Raw genomic sequence first — 19,733 nt, forward strand, 5'->3', positions numbered from 1 at the left:
ATGAACAACACTCTTCTTTCTGGCCTGAGAAAGGCCAGGGCATCATTGCTGTGTTGTTAAAACTAAGAGCACTAGTTCTGGTGGTGCAACACTGAGGAAAGCCCTTGAGACACTGAATTCATGTCCTCCTTGCGTCCTGGGGCCTGAGAGTCCTGGGGCAGCACCAGCCCCCTTTATCCCTGGGAATTTGGTGCCCAGTTACTATGGTACTAGGTCTCTCCATCTCCTGTCAGTTAGCTGCTAGGTTGTGTGTAGCTAGCAGGAATGGGTACCCCTATCAACTTGTAGTTCTTGGGAGTATTTGCCCCATGCAGCTTTTGAAGCATCTTTCAAGGCAGGCCTACACAGAGTGCATTGTGTTAGTAGCTACCAGAGAGTGAATGGCTTGAAGACAGATTGCCTCTGTCCAAGCAGGGTTGCAGCCAGTCTGCCAACCAAGTTGAGAAGAAACACTCTGTGCTGTGGAAGCAACTCTTGCTCTCTGTGACAAAGACGGATCAAGGAGTACATCGGACTGTGAAAGCTCATGATGGCTTTTGGGTGGTTCCAGCAAATCTGACATGATACAGCACACACATACACAGGCAACAAAATAAGTTTTTGAAAGTGTATGGAGGGTGGCTGCAAAAATTATTATTATTTATAAAGCACTGTAGGTTTACATCAGGGGTCAGCAACCTATGGCCCGCGGGCCGGATTTGGCCCGGCGAGGCCTTGGGACCGGCCCCAGCCCGGTCCTGCCGCTGATTGCCGCCCCCGCCGCAGCTTCCGCGCCACTCTGAGGGACAGCAACCCGGCCCCCGGCTCAAAAAGGTTGCCTACCCCAGTATCGTACATACGATCACTTAAAATAAAATAAAGACCTGCCAGCAGCGTATGCTCTACGAAGAAAAATGGCGATTAATAAGAATGGATTGTGCCTGACTCTTTTCAGCTGCAGTTGGCGATTTACTTTCTAGCCATTCTGGAAAGTGAATGCAAGTCAGTGGGAGAGTTTGGACTTCATCGAAGGCTCCCAGACAGGCGGGAAATAACCATTCTTATTGGCTCAATACAGGAATGTTTTTGTCCTACATGGCTGCCTTTTTGCTCTGGAGTACAATAAGCGAGCTTTCTTATCTGATGCTCTGAATGAACCTTTGTTTGAAGAAATATTGTTAGTTTTGGCTTGGCGACAGCTGAATTCATACATCCAATTCCCTAGAAAAAAGGTTAGGTGTTTTTTATTTTTAAATAAAGACACTCCTGGGGGAAGGGATGTCAGGAGAAAAGCCAAAGGTGGCTTTTAGCCTCAGTGTGGGAGAGCAGTTGCTTGAACCGGCTTTAGTTAGAAAATCAGAAGAAAAAGACAGCTCTGCTCTTCTGCTGGAATAGCTCTGTGCTAGAATGGAACTAGTTTTTGGCTGACTCTTTTACAGGCAAACTGTAGGTCCACAGAATGTAACTAGCTTTCTTAAAATCGTATTTCATTGTAATGATCTTTCCTCTACCTTCTGGTCTGTTTTGTTCTGCTTCAGTTGAACTATAATATGACATTCTTGTAAATGCATATAAATTCAGAGCAGAGTCTGCATACCAAGACAAAAGAGTTCAGAGACCAGGCAGACCGTGCGCAAACCACAGGGCTTCTAACATGTGAAAGAGCATGGAGAGAGTGTTAACAGTGTGTGTTTTAAAATATACAGTATAGACAAAGGGTTCTGTTTAGCTTAGATGCCATCACTGGTCTTTCCGCATTGAAATTTGTCCAGCAGAAAGTCTAATTTGTCTCTATGTCCTGTGAGCCCACTTAGTTCCCCAAATATACTCTTTGGTGTGCATCTTGTAGCACTTTTGAGACTAGCTGTGTGAAAGACATTGTAGCATAAGCTGTCGTAAACTTGATCTACTTCAGCGGTTCCCAACCTTTGTTGGGCCGCGACCCCCATTGGGGAGGAAAGTCCCCCCCCCGTGGCCCCCCTGATAGGTAGGGAGGCCAGGAAGGGGCGGGATTTTTGGCTGCATACAAGCTCCAGAGGTCTTTGTGGCCGGAAGTCCCGCCCCTTCCCAACCTCCCAACCAATTAGGGAGGCAACCAGGGGAGAAGGGGCAGGACTTCTGGCTGCAAAGGCCTCTGGGGTTTGCAGTCCCATCCCCTTCTCCCTGTTGTTGCCTGGCAGCCGCGGGGAGAGGAGGAGGAGGCAGCCCCGACCGTCCCTTCCTCCCCGCGGCTGTCTGGCAGCCGCGGGAAGGGAGGGAAGGAGCTGGAGGACCTCCCGCCCCCATTCCTTCCTCCCCGCAACTGTCTGGCAGCCGCGGGAAGGAAGGGAAGTAGGAGGAGGCGGCCCCGCCCCCATCCCCTTCTCCTTGCGAGTGCCTGTGCCAGGGCCAGCACTCGCAAGGAGAAGGGAAAGAGGAGGGAGCCCTGCCCCCTCCCCTTTTCCCCGCGTGGTGCCTGCGCTAGCGCCAGCGCCCGCAGAGAAAAGAGGAGGGGGAGGCGGGGGATTTCCAACCTGGCGACCCCCGCAAAAGGGTCGCGACCCCCAGGTTGGGAACCCCTGGTCTACTTCCTTATGATTCTGAGGAAGTAGACTAAGGGGGGATACAGACGAATGGCTCCATGCCACCCGCCTTTGCCTCTTGTCGGTGCCACATCAACCGCACAGTGCAGCACTGATGCGCTCCCTAAAAATAAGCTGTCTAGAGCAGCTTATTTTCAGGAGCGCCATGATGTCACTGCTTCCAGCGAGCGCGGTTTGGATGCATGGACGCCCGCCGTCATTGTCGAGCACCCCATGTGGGCGGGGCCATGGCAAGATGGCACACGGGTGCCACTAGTAGGGCTGGGCACATATGGACGCCCAGCCCTCCGGAGCCCTCTGGACTGGGCCTAACTCTACAAAAGTTACTTTTTTGCACAGTTAATCAGATAGTGCTTTCTGAAAAGGAATTCCAAAAGGGAGTCTCATGGAAAAAAGTGAACAACTTGGAATCTGCAGAAGCAAGACATTTATGGAATGGGATATCCTCAAGTCATTGCGCTTTTTTGCGGCAATGGCAGAGTCAAATCCTAGTGCATATAGATAGGTAGGAGACAATGAGGTGGCTATTTTGCTCAAGAATTTTTATAGCCGTCATCTGGAAGGAATGGTAGTAAGTTAGGAGCCAGCATAAAAATATAAATTCCAACCCAGAAACTTGAAAGTTGCCAGCCAAATCCTTATTACTTTCCAGTCTCCAACAAGATAGCTGCATCAGGCCTAATTTATGGCCTCTTTCCAGATGTCTTCAGGGAAGGTCTTTGTCATCTTAGTGTGTATGTGTGTCTTTTAAAATAGGTTTTTTTTAAACTGCTACTGTTTGTAAGAAATATAGAACTAAAGGAGAGGCTGCATGGCCTGTTGGGGTTTAGTAGATTTCAAAAGAAAATTATCTTAAGAGACACCAGTTAATTAAAGTACAGTACTACATGCAACCTCCCTCTTGGATTCTCGCTTAATTGTTATCTGACCGGCCATAAACTTGAACTGAGAACTTGTTTTTTTCTTCAGAAGATTATTGCTAGGGAGTGAGGTTCTCTGTGGTGCAGATCCAGACAGTGCAATAGCATCCTCCTTTTTGCCCTAATATTCTGGCTTTGCTGGTGGTGGTACTATATTGCTATTATAATGAAAAGCCAAGGAGAAAGGATAGCTTGGTGTCTCAAGGGATGAATGTTGCACTTGCAGACTTTTCTCGTTCCTCCCTTTCTTCAGCTAGTGTCCCAGGGCGATGATGTATAGAAAATAATATTGTATCTTTATGTTCTTATTCCCATTCTCTCTCTCTCTTTCACTCTCTTTTCCTTGCCCCTAAGCCTAAGCCTTCCAACTCTGCTGAGAGTCAGAGCAAACCAAATGTGGAAGACGTCCATGTTTGAATTTGATGGTGTTTTTAAAGTAGCCATGAGTGGCAGATGGGGTAAGAGGCTTGCCTTCTGTCCCAGTGAGGAAAAGAGCAACTTCACAGAGTCCATTCAGATTGGAAAGGGGATGGTGACCTCTCCCTGGAAGCCAAGATGACTAAACTGGGGCTGTTCTGCTTTGGACATATCATGAGATGACACTGACTCATTGGAAAAGATGATAATGCTGGGGAAGGTGGTAGGAAGAGGGTCCATGACTGCCCTGAGTTTGCAAGACCTGAGCAAGGCATTTGATGATGGCGGCTTTTGGGACTCTCTCATTCATACGGCCCCTGTAAGTTGAGCATTGACTTGACAGCAAGGGACAAGAATGAAAAGGGTCAGCCCTATTCCAACTCGGGGAATGCTGTGTTCAGTTCAAACTTCAGGAGATCCAATTATGGATTTTCCTAATAAGTTTTGGTCGTAGAGTCGCGGCTGCTTTCTTGCATGTTGCTTCAGAAATGGACTGTAGCATCAGAAGGAGTCCAAAGAGACTGAAGCAGTGTTCAGTAGACTGGACTGAATCTCTCAACCTAAGTTGTTTCTGCTTTCCTCATAGGTGAGCTTGATGTTTTACACACGATTCTTTATTACAGTCAGGGAAAACCAGCAGATTCAGTTTCACAACTTACAATTAAGAGCACAAACAATGGATCAAAAACAGATATAGCTGGCTGTGCCGCTTAAGCGGTGGTGCAAAAAAGAAGCTGGTGGTCTTTTATCACCCTGTCTAGACTTAAGTCTGTCATGGACCAGATGGCTGCTGTGAGCTGTTACAGGATTATTTGAGAGAGAATTCCATGGAACAAAAGGATTGTTGTGGGTCTGAATAACAGTAGAGTCTTGGATGGAGGGGTGGACAGAGTAGCCCCAGTGGTCACTGAATGAGATCAATGCTGGTTGGTTAGTCAGCAGAGTTGAATTGGGAAAGAGACCACAGGGTCACTTGGTTAGAGGAGAAAGGGTTCACTACATTGTTGTTGAACTCCATGGCTGGTAGCCATGGTGGCTAAGGATATTTTTAATGGTCTAGAGCAGAGATCGGGCAACTACAGAGAGGATGAGGACATTTTTAGCCTTGGTGGGCCACATCAACATGGCTATAAGTAACATCGTGCCACTTCTGGGTTTGATGTCAGCTTTTTTAAACTTTGGGGGTGTGTAGAAGCCTTTGAGTGGTAAAACTGCTGCATTCTTCAGTGGTCTTAGGACATTTTGGGGTTTTATGTGTGAAGAAACCCCTGAAAAAAACTCACATGGGAGGGTTGTAAGGGATGCCCGTCAGGGACCCAAGAGCCACATTTTGCCCACTAAAGGTTGCATTACTAATTTTAAATTAATTGCTGTATAATTGCTTGAGCAGACCTGCTTCTCATCCTTTTTTTAAAATGGCATTTAACCACTCCTGTCCTCGGTAGTGTAGGACTATAATTCCCTTGTCAGTGGCTATGCTGGGTGGGGCGGATGGGTATTGGCGACCAAAGGTTTCCAACCACCGATCGACAGTAATGTTTGATGAAATGATTTCAGAGTTAATATTTAAGCCCATGTGAATCTGCCTTCGAGAAATATGTTTCTCACATGCAGAAATAAACCTAAAACCCTTTTTGCACCCAACTTATATAAATGTAAATTCATACTTCTTAATCCTGCTCAAACTAGAGGGCGTTTTGGAACTCCTCCTGGACAGGAGGTTGAAATGGAGGACATGTCCTGGAAAAGGAAGCTGTCTGGTGCCCCTGTGTCTGCTGCTTTTTAAAATAACTTGTTCGGTGTTAGAAGAACTGTGTGGAAAAAGATTTGGGGGTGGTTGGAGGTATTTTGACATGTTTTCACACATTTGAGGGAGTCCCTGCATAGAATTGGGGTCAAAAATTGCTAGAAAATGGGGCCAAAACCTCTTTTTAAAATAGAGAGTTGGGGGCTGGGGTGGCTGCAGGGGTCACAAAAGGAGTGCAGGGACTTATGCATTGGCAGACTATAATTTAAGCTTACTATCCAGAGAAAGAGGTTTTGAGTTCAGTCCCACGTTCACAACAGTCTGCTGTCTGAGTCGGCTCTCATTCCTGGAACTGAGGCCCAGGAATAAGGCACTGGGTTGCTTTCTACGTTGCCAGCCTGCGGCCATTCTGACTTTCAGAAAACATTTTATTTATTCTTTATCTTAAAAGGGGTGACTGTTCTGTGCTTTGTTGCAGTGGCAAGTTGGTTTCGCCAAAGTGGAAGAATTTCAAAGGCCTCAAGCTTCAGTGCAGGGACAAAATCCGACTCAATAACGCCATCTGGAGGGCCTGGTACATCCAGTGTAAGTAACAAACGCTGTTGGTCCGCTTGGGGTTTAGCAGAATCCATCCATCAGTTTGTACCTGCATGAGGCTTTATTTACTTTACATATTAATTACTTGTCTTATCATCCTTCAAGAGCTCAAGGTCATAACAGCAGTATCAACAGAAAGCAATTAAAAGCAATTAAAATGCTATGATTCTAAAAACCCTAATGAGACAGTGTTGTCAAAAAAAGAACAAGGGACGTCATATCACCAGGGAGGGCAGAAGTGCCAGTGTTATCTACTGATCCATATGCTGTCTGAAACTTATTGTCTGAATGCTATTAATGATAGAGGTGCCCGTGTCTCCCTTTAAGGCAGAGTTGTGTCCAGTAGTCCCCAAGTTGTTGTTGCATGCTGGGGTAGGAGCCTTGGGAAAGGAGGTACTGGATACCAACCAAATGGTGGTCATGCACTGTTAGTGCTCTTAATTCTGTTACAGATCTGGAGAAGCGAAAGAATCCCGTGTGTCATTTTGTGACTCCTTTGGATGGCTCTGTGGAGGTAGATGAGCATCGGCGTCCTGAGGTATGTCAGTCAGGACAGGATCCTTCTTCACACTGTAGGCTAGCCTGGTTTATTTTGTATTCAGCTTAATTTCCTTCAGTTTGCATTAATGCTTCCTGTGTCTCTTTACTTCTTGTTGTGTTAGTACCATAATATACAGTATAAGCCCTCAAAAGTTTCTAGCCTACGTGTTCCTTTTTACCCCATTGCGTTCCATGTGTGTCCAGTATGGAATGTGACATACTAGCCTCTTAGCTGGGTACCAAAAACCCTGGCATTCTACTTAGAATGCTGGCAGAGGAGGGATGGAGCTGAGAGTCAATTTTTCCTCCTTCCTCAACCAGCATAGAAACCAGGCATGTTGGCAGGGGGAAGGACAGATTTCTTTGTCTCGTCTCAGCCAGCCCGCTCACTTATCTGCATATAAATATTAGAAGTTCCTGTATACCAAGTGAAACCACTATGCATCTCACTCAGTATTGTCTGCCATGCCATGAACTGAAAAACTCCAGCCTGCAGGGGTTGGTGGATATGGATGTTGGCCATGCTAGTTGGAGCATTCTGGGAGTCCAAAACATACCTTTTCTAGGCTCTGCTGTGTGAGTGAATATATACTGTATATATGCAAGTATTATGAGTTTTCAGTAGAGTCCAGACATTAATTCTCTATCCTCTTTTGTTTCATTAGCCAACCTGAATAATGCCTCTCCCCATTTCTATTACTATTTTCTTAGGCTATTGCTACAGAAGGGAAGTATTGGAAACGACGGATAGAAATAGTAATCCGAGAGTATCACAAGTGGAGAACCTACTTCAAAAAAAGGGTATGCTTCTTTGCAGCTGGTATTTTAGGATGTAAGGAGTTGAGGAACTTACCAGTGAATTGATTTCTGCAAGCATGAAAATGTTGTGTGTGTCAAAGAACCGAGTTGTGAAAGCAGAGAAGAAAAGGGTCAGTAATTAAATTGCATTAGTTGAAGTCACATGCTGTAGAACAATGGTAATGTTTGTTCTTCTTCATGCATTTTCTTGTCACTCATATAGCCTTGCCTCAAGTGGGTAGCTCCACGTGGGATAATAAAATCATAGACTTTAGACACCTTTGATTCAAGCCAGTAAGAATTCCTCATAAAAATGGGTGTTTTAGGCCCTGATCACTCTAGAACATGCTTTCCCAACCTGCCTTCTGGATCTTTGTTGAATACTTCTGAGCACCAGGTTGATCTCCATCTCTTCTCTACCAGGGTCAGAAAGCCTTGTCTACAATTGTGTGGTTGTGAAAAAACATTTTTGAACTTTTGGAAAGTACCAGTTTGAGGAAGGTTGTTCTAGAACTGTAATGTAATTTTGAAAACCCTTTTTTCTTCTCTCTCACCAGTTGCAGAAACACAAAGATGAAGACCTTTCCAGCTTGGCCCGGGTAGGTGTCAAATTTGCCTTGGTTTTATTTGTTCTGGGAAAGGGTCCTCAAGACTTACTTTTTTAAAAAAAAAACACCAAAGCTTGGAGATATATCTTGATACTGATGAGGGGGAAATGTGTCTTGGTGCTTAAAGACGGAATATAATTGCAGATTTTCCACCTTTAAATGCCAAATGTGGTGTACTATAACTTGCAAAATAATCCACGGAGGTAGATGATTTCATTCAAGCACCATTTTTCCCCAGCAAAAAAAGTGGTCTTGATTCTTTTGGGCATCAGTCCCTATTAGCTAAGTTCTCGCTGGCATCAATTGCCAAGCCAATTGGCATGCCTGTGACTTAGCTGAAAGGTGTCAGAATTGTACCCTGGAAAAAAATGTATCCCAAAATCACTCAGGGTGGAACATGTTTTGTAACTCCTTTCTCATCTTAACTCTCCTCTCAGTTATAGAGGATCACTGTGTTTTATGCCTTGTGGACTCCTTGCTAGCAGCCCCTGACCCTCTTGTTTAACTTTTTCCTTTCCTCCTCCACAGGATGACGATATGCTCCTCTGGCATAATGAGAGCTATGGCAGAGAGACACCAGTCCCTATGGAACTGGACTCCCTCTTTAGCACCGACATGCTTATGTCAGAGTTGCCAGACACCCTCTTCTCTACGCTGTCATCTCACCAGCCGGTCTGGCCATGTCCCAGAGAGATAGGTAAAACCTTGGCCTTTGCTTTGTCCTGTGTAGAGAACTCATTCTCAGAGATCAGGCTTGCTGCTGCTTGCTCCTTCCATTTTTTAAAAAACGGAAAAAAACTTTGCTCTTTTGTTTCCAAGTGTGCTTCCTGTTGACCACTGACACTGAGTGAGCATGTTTTGCAAGGACTAGGGCATCCTGCCCTGGAACATTTGTGCAGAGTTCTTTTTCATTAACACTACCACGCACACCCAACAGGCACATCTGAAATTGAGGGAGGGATTTTCAGGAAGACAGTTCTTATTTTAATTCAGCAACGGCCTGAATTCACTCATAGAAGCATAGGTTTTAAAAAAATGGAAAATTTGGTGGACCTGATTTTAAATCCAAAGCACTGGGTCTTTTTTAAATCAGTTGTATCCAGCATAGTCGTCCATGGACCAGTGCTGGTCTGCAAGCTATTGGTTGCCCATCAGGAGTGTACTATTGAAGGAGAGGGTAAAATGAGTTCATTGCCCCCCCAAAGAATTCTCGCCAGTGAAATTTTCCTTCAGACCCCAAATTTCTAACTTTGCACTAACTTAAAAAATAGAACATTTAGAAAAAGAGTTTAGACCCCCAAAGAAAAGGACCAAGGAGAGTGATCCACAACAAATAAAAGGGTTTGAGGTGTGAAGGATTATCAGTGTCTCACTTTTTAGTATGCTAGGAATTGGGGGACTGTAGGAAAATTTATTTGCAAGAGGGAGAAAGAATGTGGTATGAGTCTAATAAATAGTTGGTTCTAAAGAGGATGCTTTATTCATCAGCGGTTCTAAAAAGCCTGACACTTTTGATTTTAGAAAACCCTTGATGGGAGGGTGCCCAGTGTATAACAATATTCCATTCACAGAAGACTTTTCCATGATAAACTTTCTACAGAGAGAAATCTAAAAGGAAAATTAAAATTGGTTGCCCTGTTGCCTTAGTCAAAAAAGTTAGGCTTTTCACCTTTGCTTGGGAATAACCGTTGAGAGTCTTGCATTGCTATAAAGGTTGTGCATTTTAAGAAGTGGGTGTTATTTGGGCCAGAATACATTTTAAGCCTTTCAGCTGTCATGGGACTCCATGTTTTTATATGCTACAAAAGACTAGAGCATCTGCTCTCTTAAATTGATCCCTTGGAGAGTAAACCATCTTCCCATTTGTTCCATCTTTAGACTTGTCTGTTATTCAGGCCACTTTCTCCTTACTGCCCAAGTTTACAAGAGCTTCTACTGATGTTTCTGTGCTGGGGGGTACTCTCTTGCTCTCAAGGGCTACAGAATTTTTCACTTGGCCTTCTCACTTTTGTCTCTGAAATTTGAAGCACACTTAGGCAATGCTGACATGATTCAGCCAGGACTGACCCCTCTCCAACCAAACTGCATGGATACTTTTGAACTTTTTCAAGGTAAGAATCTTACAGAAACAGTGTACTCCATTTTCTGCTGATAGCATTTGTGCACATGTGTACAAAAAAAATCCATTCCACTAATATTCAGGTGTATTGCTAGCTTTTCCAGTGTTGTTACTGGCAGTTAAAAGTACAGCGCCAAATCAGAAAGTCATGGTTTTATTTTGTTTTTTTTACACAGACCTCAGGGCTGTATCATTTCATGTTGCAGGCGGGAGTTTGCATGTGTGAATGCATTCCTTTCCAATTTAGCAAATCTCTTGGCAACAGAAAATTTATCACATGCCAGTTTTCTGTTCACAAAGGAACAGAAAATTGCAAACATCCCCTGATAAGAACACCCACCTGCAGCTTGACATGGTACAACCATCACCTTGCAGACAAATAGGCCTTCCTTGGGATGAGGATTACTATATCATCATCTTTATTTTGCCTAGAATGCTGTGATTGTACATTTATTTAATAAACTTGGGAAAGATTCAGTAGAAATGTTTAGAATGACTTCTGTTAAGCCACTCATCTGCCCTGAGTCCCACCTATGGCTCTGGTTTTTTTAACTGAAAGAACTCTCCTGTGACAGATTCCTTTTCTAGATTGGCCCTGCAGTTCCACCCCTTGGGTTCCTGTCACTTATCTTGCCTCTTTTCCACCTCTTAATGCCTTTCTGGATTGGATGCTTGGGACTCAAGGTGACCCCCTATGTGGACCAGTAGCTGTGTTTTGGGTGGATTCACGGTGGTAGACATGAGGAGACTCTCTACCAACTTGATAGGGACAGACAGAGACAGTTGAGAAAAAAACAAAAACCAAATTAGTGGAAGTTTATTAAGACACAGCGAGATGCTGCATTAAACTCTGAGTTACTTCATCATTCACAACTCCACTAAACCATAGTCAGTTTTTTCATCTGGCTGAATATCCTGTCTCTGTTGCCACCTTTTCTCTCTCTAAGCCATCTTCCCCCTGTCCCTCTGCAGTCCCTGTGAGAAACAAGCCTCAGTTTTGTATCCTTTCTCTCCGCCCCATAAGTCTCACACACACACCACATCGCAGCACCAGGCTTGCTCAGCAGCTCCCTTTATACCTCCCAAGTTAGAGGGACGTCTTTATTTGTAAATTAGCGCATTCCTTATTTTACGTCTTACATCATTTGTGTGCCAGATGCTCCTTTCTACTTTTAATTTCCTCATATGACAAAATAGCTTTCCACTTTTTAAAAAGAGAACTTCCCAAAAATGAAGCTATAAAATCAGTGGGGAGGATCCAGAAAATACTATAATGTGTGTCGTATGTCCTCTGTTTTTTCTCAGAGCTTTTCATGTCAAATCGTTCCAGTAACTACTTCAGTGCCATCCCCATCACTCCTACTGCCAGTTCTGCCATGGCAGATGCCTGCACTCATTCTTCCCAGGTAAGCATTGGGGAGTTAGGCCCTGCTTTGCCAAGAGAAAGTTCTGCGTTGTCCTTGCTGTCTTTCTTTTTCTTTTTAAAAGGAGGTCAGATGATTGGAAAGGATTGGAAAGTGACCACAGAGAGCCACAGCTAGTAAGGGTAAACAGTATTTCGGTAAATGGAACCAGTGGTCCAACTCCATAATACCGTTTTGTAGAATGATTTCCTAGATAAAAGCTGAAATCAGACAACTTTCCATTGTGAATTCTCCAAACTTTGGGCCTCCCATCAGCTGTTGGGAAAATGTGTGTAACTAGAACTAGATAAATATTCCCAGCAGACACATCCCACAGTTATCTAATGTAACTCTGAACAGCATGGTTTCTCTTCATCAGGAATTCACAATCCTTGGATGTACACATTAGAATCGGATAACTAGAAATATTACAGCCAGGTTGAAGATGATTCTGCGTGGCCCCTTCAGTGTGGCTGTTTCAGTGCTGCCAATTCAGCTTGCCTGGTTTAGCATGGCCACTTGATTGTGGCCATTTCAATGTGGCTGATTGAATGCGGGTGTTTCAGTGCTGAACAGAGTGGATAATTCAATGTTGCTCTTTCAGGATGGCAATTTGAACAAGCAGCTATTTTAGCGCTGCTTTATCACAAAGCTCATTTCAACATAGGCATTGGAGTGGCAAAATAAAATCCGATGAAAGGGGGTGAGTGGAGAAAGCAATCACATGAATGGATCAGATGCTGTCGCCCCAAAACATTTTTGAATGTTTGTTTTAATTGAAGAAGACATTTTTAAAGTGGCCAGATCTGGGGCAGGTGAGATGAATGAACCCAACTGCTTGTTTCAATTGCTGCACTGACAGAGCAGCTTTGAATTGTCCATTTCAACTTGTGCTGAAATGGCCAACACACTGAAAGAGCAGTGTTGCACTTTATTGGCCATGCTGAAATGGCCATGCTAAACCAGCCACACTGAAGAGGCCACAATGAATTACCCCATTCCATATGTATCTGAGGGTAATAGCTGTAGACTTTTCATTTTTGTTGTGGTTATTTGTAATGAGTTACAAAAGCATCCAGGAAAGAGATAGAAAATGAATGCATGTTTGTGTAATTTCAGACTTTCAGTATGCCACAAGTACTTTGTTAGTTGCAGTTTTGTCCTGCTCATCCTGCAAAGTACACTAGATAGCATTTGTGATGGATGAGCAACCTTAGACCCTGGGGCCCCAATCCCAGGAATTTTCCAGATGCCCACACTCACTTTCCCATGATACCATTAATTTCTGGTTGCCTACCTTTTGTATGTTTCCCCCCTCTTTTAAAAGGTTGAAATACCTCTGCTAGGGTTTAATTACTGTCTGTAAAAGTATTAAACTAAAGTATGCTGTTATTATTTTGTCCCACCCCTTTTAATCACTTCTGAAAGGCAGCACCCAAGAGGTGCTACCTTCTTTTCTGAAACTGAAGTTGTCTCTTCGGTGGAAAGCGGTTCTCTGTCCTTAACATAAATAGTCTGTCCTGATAGGGAGGTTAGACTGAGAGATTGTGTCCTTCAAGATCACTAAATGTGCTTGCTTACTTGTAAAACAGGGAGTTGAATGCCAATCTCCCCAGTACACTTTATCCACCACAGCATCTACAGCTCTCAGTTGCTTATAAAAATGGGTGAGATGATTGTGACTTCTGTAAGAATCATTTACGAGGCCAGCCAAAATCTGTATTGGAGCCTCAGCTAGGATATGTTGGTCTCTCCCAAATTTTTGCAGTTTTGGGAGTGCAAACATTAGGCCATGTTTAATAAACTCCCTCCTCACTCTCTTTCAGACTTCAGACCTCTCTCCAGGTTCTTTGTCCAGTCCACTTCCCCAAGTCAACCTCAGCGAAGGGCTCATCGCCACCCCAGTGCCTGCTCCCATCATTCCCAGTGTGGCGGACGTTGGTGCTGACCAGTGCCTCAACTTGAGGAGTGGAGGCTCTTTCCTGGAGCCACCCAGTTTCAGTTCCACACCTTCTCTGAGCAGCCAGCCTCAGTTTCTGCCTTCCTTCCCAGATCTTGTACCGCTCCTTCAGTCTGGTGTCCCTTCTCTACCATCCCATTTGCAGCCGACTTCACTGCCTCTGGATGCTGGCATGACCTCACAGACACCCGTATTTGCTCCTTCAGAGCCCCCAAAGTTTGGGCTCTGCAAATCTTCAGTGATCACCCACACGGCCTCCGCCACACTGACACGTAATGTTCCTGCCACCACCTTCAGCCACAGCCAGGCTGGCCTTCTGGCAACCCAGCAGGCAGGAGGAGGAGTGCCTTGCAACCTGGCCCTTCAGACTGCTGTCACACAACGGCAACCTCTGCTGCAGCCACGCACAAACTTTGCCCTTCCCGTAGCCAGCTCCGGGATGAGGGCCAAGAAGCCGCAAAAGATAGTGCCTGCCCCAAAGCCAGAAACTGTCTCCTTGGTGTTGAAAAATGCCTTCATTGCCCCAGGTGAGTGGTCCAGGCATCCCATTTTGTCATTTTGATAGGAGTCAAGATGTGGTCAGCGTTGCAAATCTGTCTCCTCACAAGGATGTCAGGATTCCTGTACAGAGGCAATGCTAGGGGGCAGGCCAGATTCTAGCATCTAGAAATATTGTTTCAGGTGAGCTCACAGAGTTTGGATGTACCCAGTGGGAAGTTTGAAATTTGAACAACAGGCCCCTATAGGAACATTAACTCGATTAGGTCACATCTCAAATCCCAGTTCTCACAATGGCCAACCAGGTTCCTCCCACACAAGTCATGAAGGCTGCCAGAGCCACCTTCTGCTGTTACTCTCTAGCAGCTGTTGTTCTCTCTAATAACAGGGATCTAACTAATAATTTCACAGCCTTATATGCAGGTAGGGATGAGAAGGAATGTATTCCTGTCGAAAGCCTCCTTGGATTGTTGGAATTAATTGTACAATTATTTGGACCTGATTAATGTTTAAAATTGCCTCTGCGGCACCAGTTGGGGGGGGGGGGGAGAACAGCAGGTGTGCATAGGCTGTTTGTGTAAGACATAAACCAAGGATGGGTGTCATAGTGCCATGGAGGGATGGGGATTTAGTACTGTATGTGGAAATTTGGCTTGCCTGGTGAACTGCAGACAGGAATGCCACAATGCAGGGAATATACTTTTTAGTAGCCCAGCCTGTTAGGAGCTAAGCAGCCTGAAGTGGATTGCCCCCTTCCCATCAAAATATGTGCAAAAATATTTTATCTAACTTTTGTCTGAGCTAGACCTTCCTTGCAGAATGCATTTCTTGATATAACCACATTCTTTTGAACATACAAAGCTGCCTTGTACAGAGATGTTATTTTGGTCCAGCAAGGTCAGATTTAGGCCAGTTAGTCCAGTGGCCTTGCTGGTTGGAACTTGCTGAAAGTGGTAGTCCAAAAGTAATATTTCCAAGTTCTGCTCCAGTTGGCATGGCAGAGGACTTTTGTCATCCCTCTTTTTCAAACTACACGTTGTGGATTGATTTTTGGATCTTCTGCCTATAGAACATCAGCTCTCTCATGCAACGGAGGGACACTCCATCCCTCTGGGAGCAAGGTTGTGTGTGGTCTTCAAAAGCACTCAAGAGCCATGGCCTGGTTATTATGCAGCTCTTCCAAGCTGTCATTATTTTCTCCCATCTGGAGTAAGAGGCAATGGATCTGCTTCTGATGTCTCCCCAAGTTCAATTATTTAAGGGGTTTGAAAGCCTGAGCTGAATAGATGGATATAAGGTTAAGATCTCAGCTGCCTCTTCCACAATATAGTTATCTTCTCAGACAGATTCCTATATATTTGTGATTTATTCCTATGTGATGTTGAGGTCACTGGAGAAGTGAAGATGAAAGAAGTGATGCTTGACTTTTAGTATTACCAAGTAGAAAATATACCTGGGTTGCCCTGCTTACGTGGTGGGGCAACAATACACTTTCAGAATATATGTAACCAAATTCTGAGAGTTGCCCCCTGAACCTAATGGTACAACCATTTTGGCCTCTGGCATTTTGGCAAATGTAATTAACCTCTGTAATGTGGGTAATGTTTGTAATGCTCTTCACGTGGTATCACAACTTTGTGTTTGTTTTCCCACCTGTAGTATGCCTCAAAGGTGTAGCAGTTCTAATTTCCCATGGGATGCATGGGGAATTAGCTCAGATTGGCTGTAACAGCACAAATTTGCTGACAGAATGCATTCTGCCATTGTGTTGAGAGCTTCAAAGGCCATTAGTGCAGCAGGAGTGACATGGAACTAGTCCCCATTCAGGTCTGTAGCTCCTCTGACTGAGATGTTTATCACACCCCTCCTTAAAACTGCCAATCCCAGAATGCAACAGGAGGCAGCTAGAGCAGTGAAAGTGGAATAGTAGCACTATAAGAGTATAGTGTGATAAACACCTGAGAGTGGACCAACCCTCTCCACATTCCTACTTAAACTAGCACTGAGGTTTTGTACAACCAACCTGTGTACAGACAGCAGCCACAGCTTTTATTCTTTTTTACCTGCCCTGTCAAGCTTCAGATAGGCATTTGGTATATTCACCAGGTTAAATATTTTGTGCTTTTTAAAAAAAATGCTGACATGTTCTTTGGTTGTTGTTGATGCTTTTAATGTCAGTGCAGTGGACGGGGTAGTGGTTTTGTAACTGTCACATGGACCAGCCAGTCACCACCATGAATGGCTGACATCTGCTGAAACCCAGAAGCAGCAATTGCTCCTGAGGTCAGTTCTTCAAGGAAGATGGTACGTCTGGTCAACAAAGGATAATCGGAGGAGCATAGCAAGCTCACCACTCACTCAATGGCCAGCGTCCTGTTAGTAGCATCCGCAAGCGTAAGCTTCATTATATGTGCAGAGTTTTTTTTTATTGAGTGCTATGTAACAGCCATACCCAGCTAACCGAGACAGAAGTGGAGGCCTGCAAGTGGAGCACAGGCTCATGCGCCTTCACCCTGGTGGATGTGATCTATACTGGGCCTCTCTGTTCATTCCATAGTGGGGCCTGAGGTCCCAGTGTGGAGCATGCAGATGCCCAAGGCAGAACATGTATTGGGATGCATCATGTTGCACATTGCAGTTGCAAATAGGGCATCAGTCATGCACATTGAGCAGTGGTCCACATACGTTCCGCTGCAGTGGTACCCAGTATATAGACTGTGTAGTTCAAGTAGAATGCAACTCCACTGATTATTATTTATGTTACCCTGCAGCAATGTATGATATCATCTAGTATATGCCTAGCTTCAAACCCAGTCAGTCTGACTGACTCCTATTTGCGGTGCATTGCGGCATCTTTCCATGTTCTGAATGACAGCACAAGTCTTTTACAGACTAGATCTAAAGTTCTGTTTTACAGCATTTATAACAGTATGTTTAAATGCATTCACTGGGTATACTCTCCTTAGGCCACTGTTCTCTGGTTTTGTTTTGGTTTTTTCCCCTCTCCTGGTTCCACTGGTTCTGCTATGTTTTTCAGCGGCCTTTCAGGGACCGTCCAGAGCTGTGATTGTAACTCCCGCACCTATGAAAAGAGAAGGTGTTTTGGCCCCCAGGATGTCTCAGCCCAATGTTGTAATTGCACCATCTGGAATGCCCAGAGTAAGAAGGCAAACTTTTTTTCATGGGGAGGGCATGGAGGGCCACTGGTGCTGGGAACTGTCACTGTACAAGGCATGCCGTGCATTTTTCTTTCTGCATTTTGTTCCCAGGCACCTCGAGCAACAGAATTCCACAGCGGTATTCTGCTCAGCCCAGGCCAACAGTCTCCAAGTCCACAGACGGTCCCAGCTGCAGTTCCACATCTTTTTTCTCCTAGTACAATCCAGGATGTACTGGTGAAAGGCGAGCAGCCCCCTCCCCACAAAACCTGCTCCCAGGTGTCCTCGCCCAGTAAGTGGAAGAAGTGCCGATCCTGGCATGAGAGCAGCCCTTGGGGTTTTTAAACGTCCATTGAGAGGATTGGTTAAACAACAGTACGTGTGAGAAGGATCAAGGGGTCCTAGGAAACCACACACTAAACATGACTCAACAGTGTGGTGCAGCAGTCAAAAAAGACCAAGGCAATTTTAGGCTGCGTAAAACTAATAAAAAATTTGGTCTGTTAATTCAGTAAAATATGTTAAAAACCCTGAGCGATTTTTAAAAAAGTTTACCTGCCTCCTAAACTAGTATTGGAGCCAGGTAGATTTCCTTAGGGTGGGCATGGTCTGGGGCGTAATAATCTAATGAAAAACACCATAAATTCTGTACGAATATATGGGGGGGGGGGAGAAACACATCACTTGTAGAGACGAATCAAATCACAGTTGGCTCATGGTGAGCCAGCAAAAATGAAGTAAACTTACTTTTGTTCATTCCTTTGTCGAGATAAATATAGCTCAACTGAATCATGAGATGGGTTAGATCTCTTTCTCTCTGACTGCTAGGGGCATAATAAGTAAATCCCAAACCCGGTAATTGTGAACATACAAAGCATTCTTATAGTAAGTCAGACTGGTTTTCTATCCAACCCAGTACTGTCAACTCTGCTTGATGTCAGCTCTCTAGGGTCATGATCAGAGTATGGTACTTGGGTACCTTTGATCGTTTTGGTTGGAGGAACCAAACTGGGGCCTTCTTGAAAGATCCTACTCACTTTACCAACTGTAGCTTCTTCCTGTGTTTATTATGTGTGCATCCATTATCCTAAAGAAGCATCACATTAAGGATTGGGGTCTCCAGGCATTAAAAGAGTGGGGAGGAGAAGAAAAGGCAACTGTGGCTCATAGGCATCTGATTGAGGATGGAAATCTAAGACACATGGATACTCTGGCACAAGTGGTTTGCAAATTTTCTGTTAGGGGAGATATTCTTTATAGGGAGTCAGGAGGGTATGCTAATCGGAAGAGGTAGGTTTTCAATGCCTTCTTAAAGGCATCCAAAGAAGAAATGTGTCGAATCTCTTCCAGAAGATTGTTCCAGTGCGTGGGGGCCATAGCTGTAAATGTTCTTTGGTGAGTAGTTATTAGTCTCACTTTAGGATGCTCAAGTAGCCCAATACAATTTATTGAGTAGCCCAAGGGCCGTTTCAAAATACTAGTAACATAATAAAAAGCAGTATCACACAGCTATATATAAAATGTAAATACAGTGCACTAGGTGCAATAAACCTCCATACAATATAAATACATATGCATAACCTAAGCGTGCACCAGAACCAGAACATGCACTACTTGTCTACAGCTTATATATATCTAAAAGATATACAATATGTGCTAAAGGATATACTAGTAAACAGATAAAATAAAATAGTTAACAATTAAACAGTAGTATGTAAGATAATTACCATAGGGAATAAAACAGAATTAAAATTGGAATTGAAATGGGAGGCAGAAGTAACATAAAATATCCGTCGACATACATCAAATCTGTTCATCCCCCTTACAATTAACACCAATCATTCCAACATATCTAGATCTCAACAGCGATGCTTTATGAAGGAACCGAGCTGTAGCAATAGAGATTTTTGAATCTTGTCCACTCATAAAGTATGATGTTCTGATGTGGGTATCCCAGTATATTGTTCGTTTAATATAGGGATGAAGATATTGATCCCTTTCTGCTTGGTACAAATTACATCTAAACAAAATGTGTGCTAGATCCTCAATTTCATGATCCCCACAAATACAAATTCGTTCATTATAAGGGATACCCTGGAATCTTCCATGTCTTACCATGGTATCAAGTTGGTCGAATCTTGCTCGGGTAAATGCCTCTCTGAGATGTTTAGGGATCTGTATTTTTAGATAAGATGGCATTTGAAAGGACCGTTTGTATTGGCTCAACCATTTTAAATTGCCTACCCTACTGAGTGTGGCTATATCTTCTTGAGCCACAATGTCCAAAATTCTCTGTCTTGGGATGCTCAAGTAGATATTTCCCAGTTTTTCTGAGAGTGCGGGGTGGATTGTGTTGGGAGAGGCGTTCCCTCAAGTAACTCGGGCCCAAGCCATGTAGGGCTTTAAA

General features: G+C 44.2%; 1 protein-coding gene across 2 annotated transcripts in view; it reads left to right on the forward strand.

Annotated features, from left to right (window-relative positions):
* The window catches only part of LOC121916487 (MLX interacting protein), a 52,978-nt gene that overhangs the window by 22,488 nt on the left and 10,757 nt on the right, over positions 1-19,733 (forward strand). The window contains exons 2-11 of one of the 2 annotated variants that reach the window (XM_042441619.1): positions 6,124-6,230; positions 6,695-6,780; positions 7,494-7,583; positions 8,138-8,179; positions 8,717-8,885; positions 10,216-10,299; positions 11,613-11,713; positions 13,537-14,197; positions 17,206-17,327; positions 17,438-17,618. In XM_042441619.1, the coding sequence (XP_042297553.1) occupies positions 6,124-6,230; positions 6,695-6,780; positions 7,494-7,583; positions 8,138-8,179; positions 8,717-8,885; positions 10,216-10,299; positions 11,613-11,713; positions 13,537-14,197; positions 17,206-17,327; positions 17,438-17,618 (1,643 nt within the window). The remainder of the gene's footprint in view (positions 1-6,123; positions 6,231-6,694; positions 6,781-7,493; positions 7,584-8,137; positions 8,180-8,716; positions 8,886-10,215; positions 10,300-11,612; positions 11,714-13,536; positions 14,198-17,205; positions 17,328-17,437; positions 17,619-19,733) is intronic. The other variant, XM_042441620.1, reaches the window with a different exon arrangement.

The sequence above is a fragment of the Sceloporus undulatus genome, chromosome 10 (genome assembly GCF_019175285.1).
Source record: "Sceloporus undulatus isolate JIND9_A2432 ecotype Alabama chromosome 10, SceUnd_v1.1, whole genome shotgun sequence".
In the NCBI taxonomy this organism is placed as follows: domain Eukaryota; kingdom Metazoa; phylum Chordata; class Lepidosauria; order Squamata; family Phrynosomatidae; genus Sceloporus; species Sceloporus undulatus.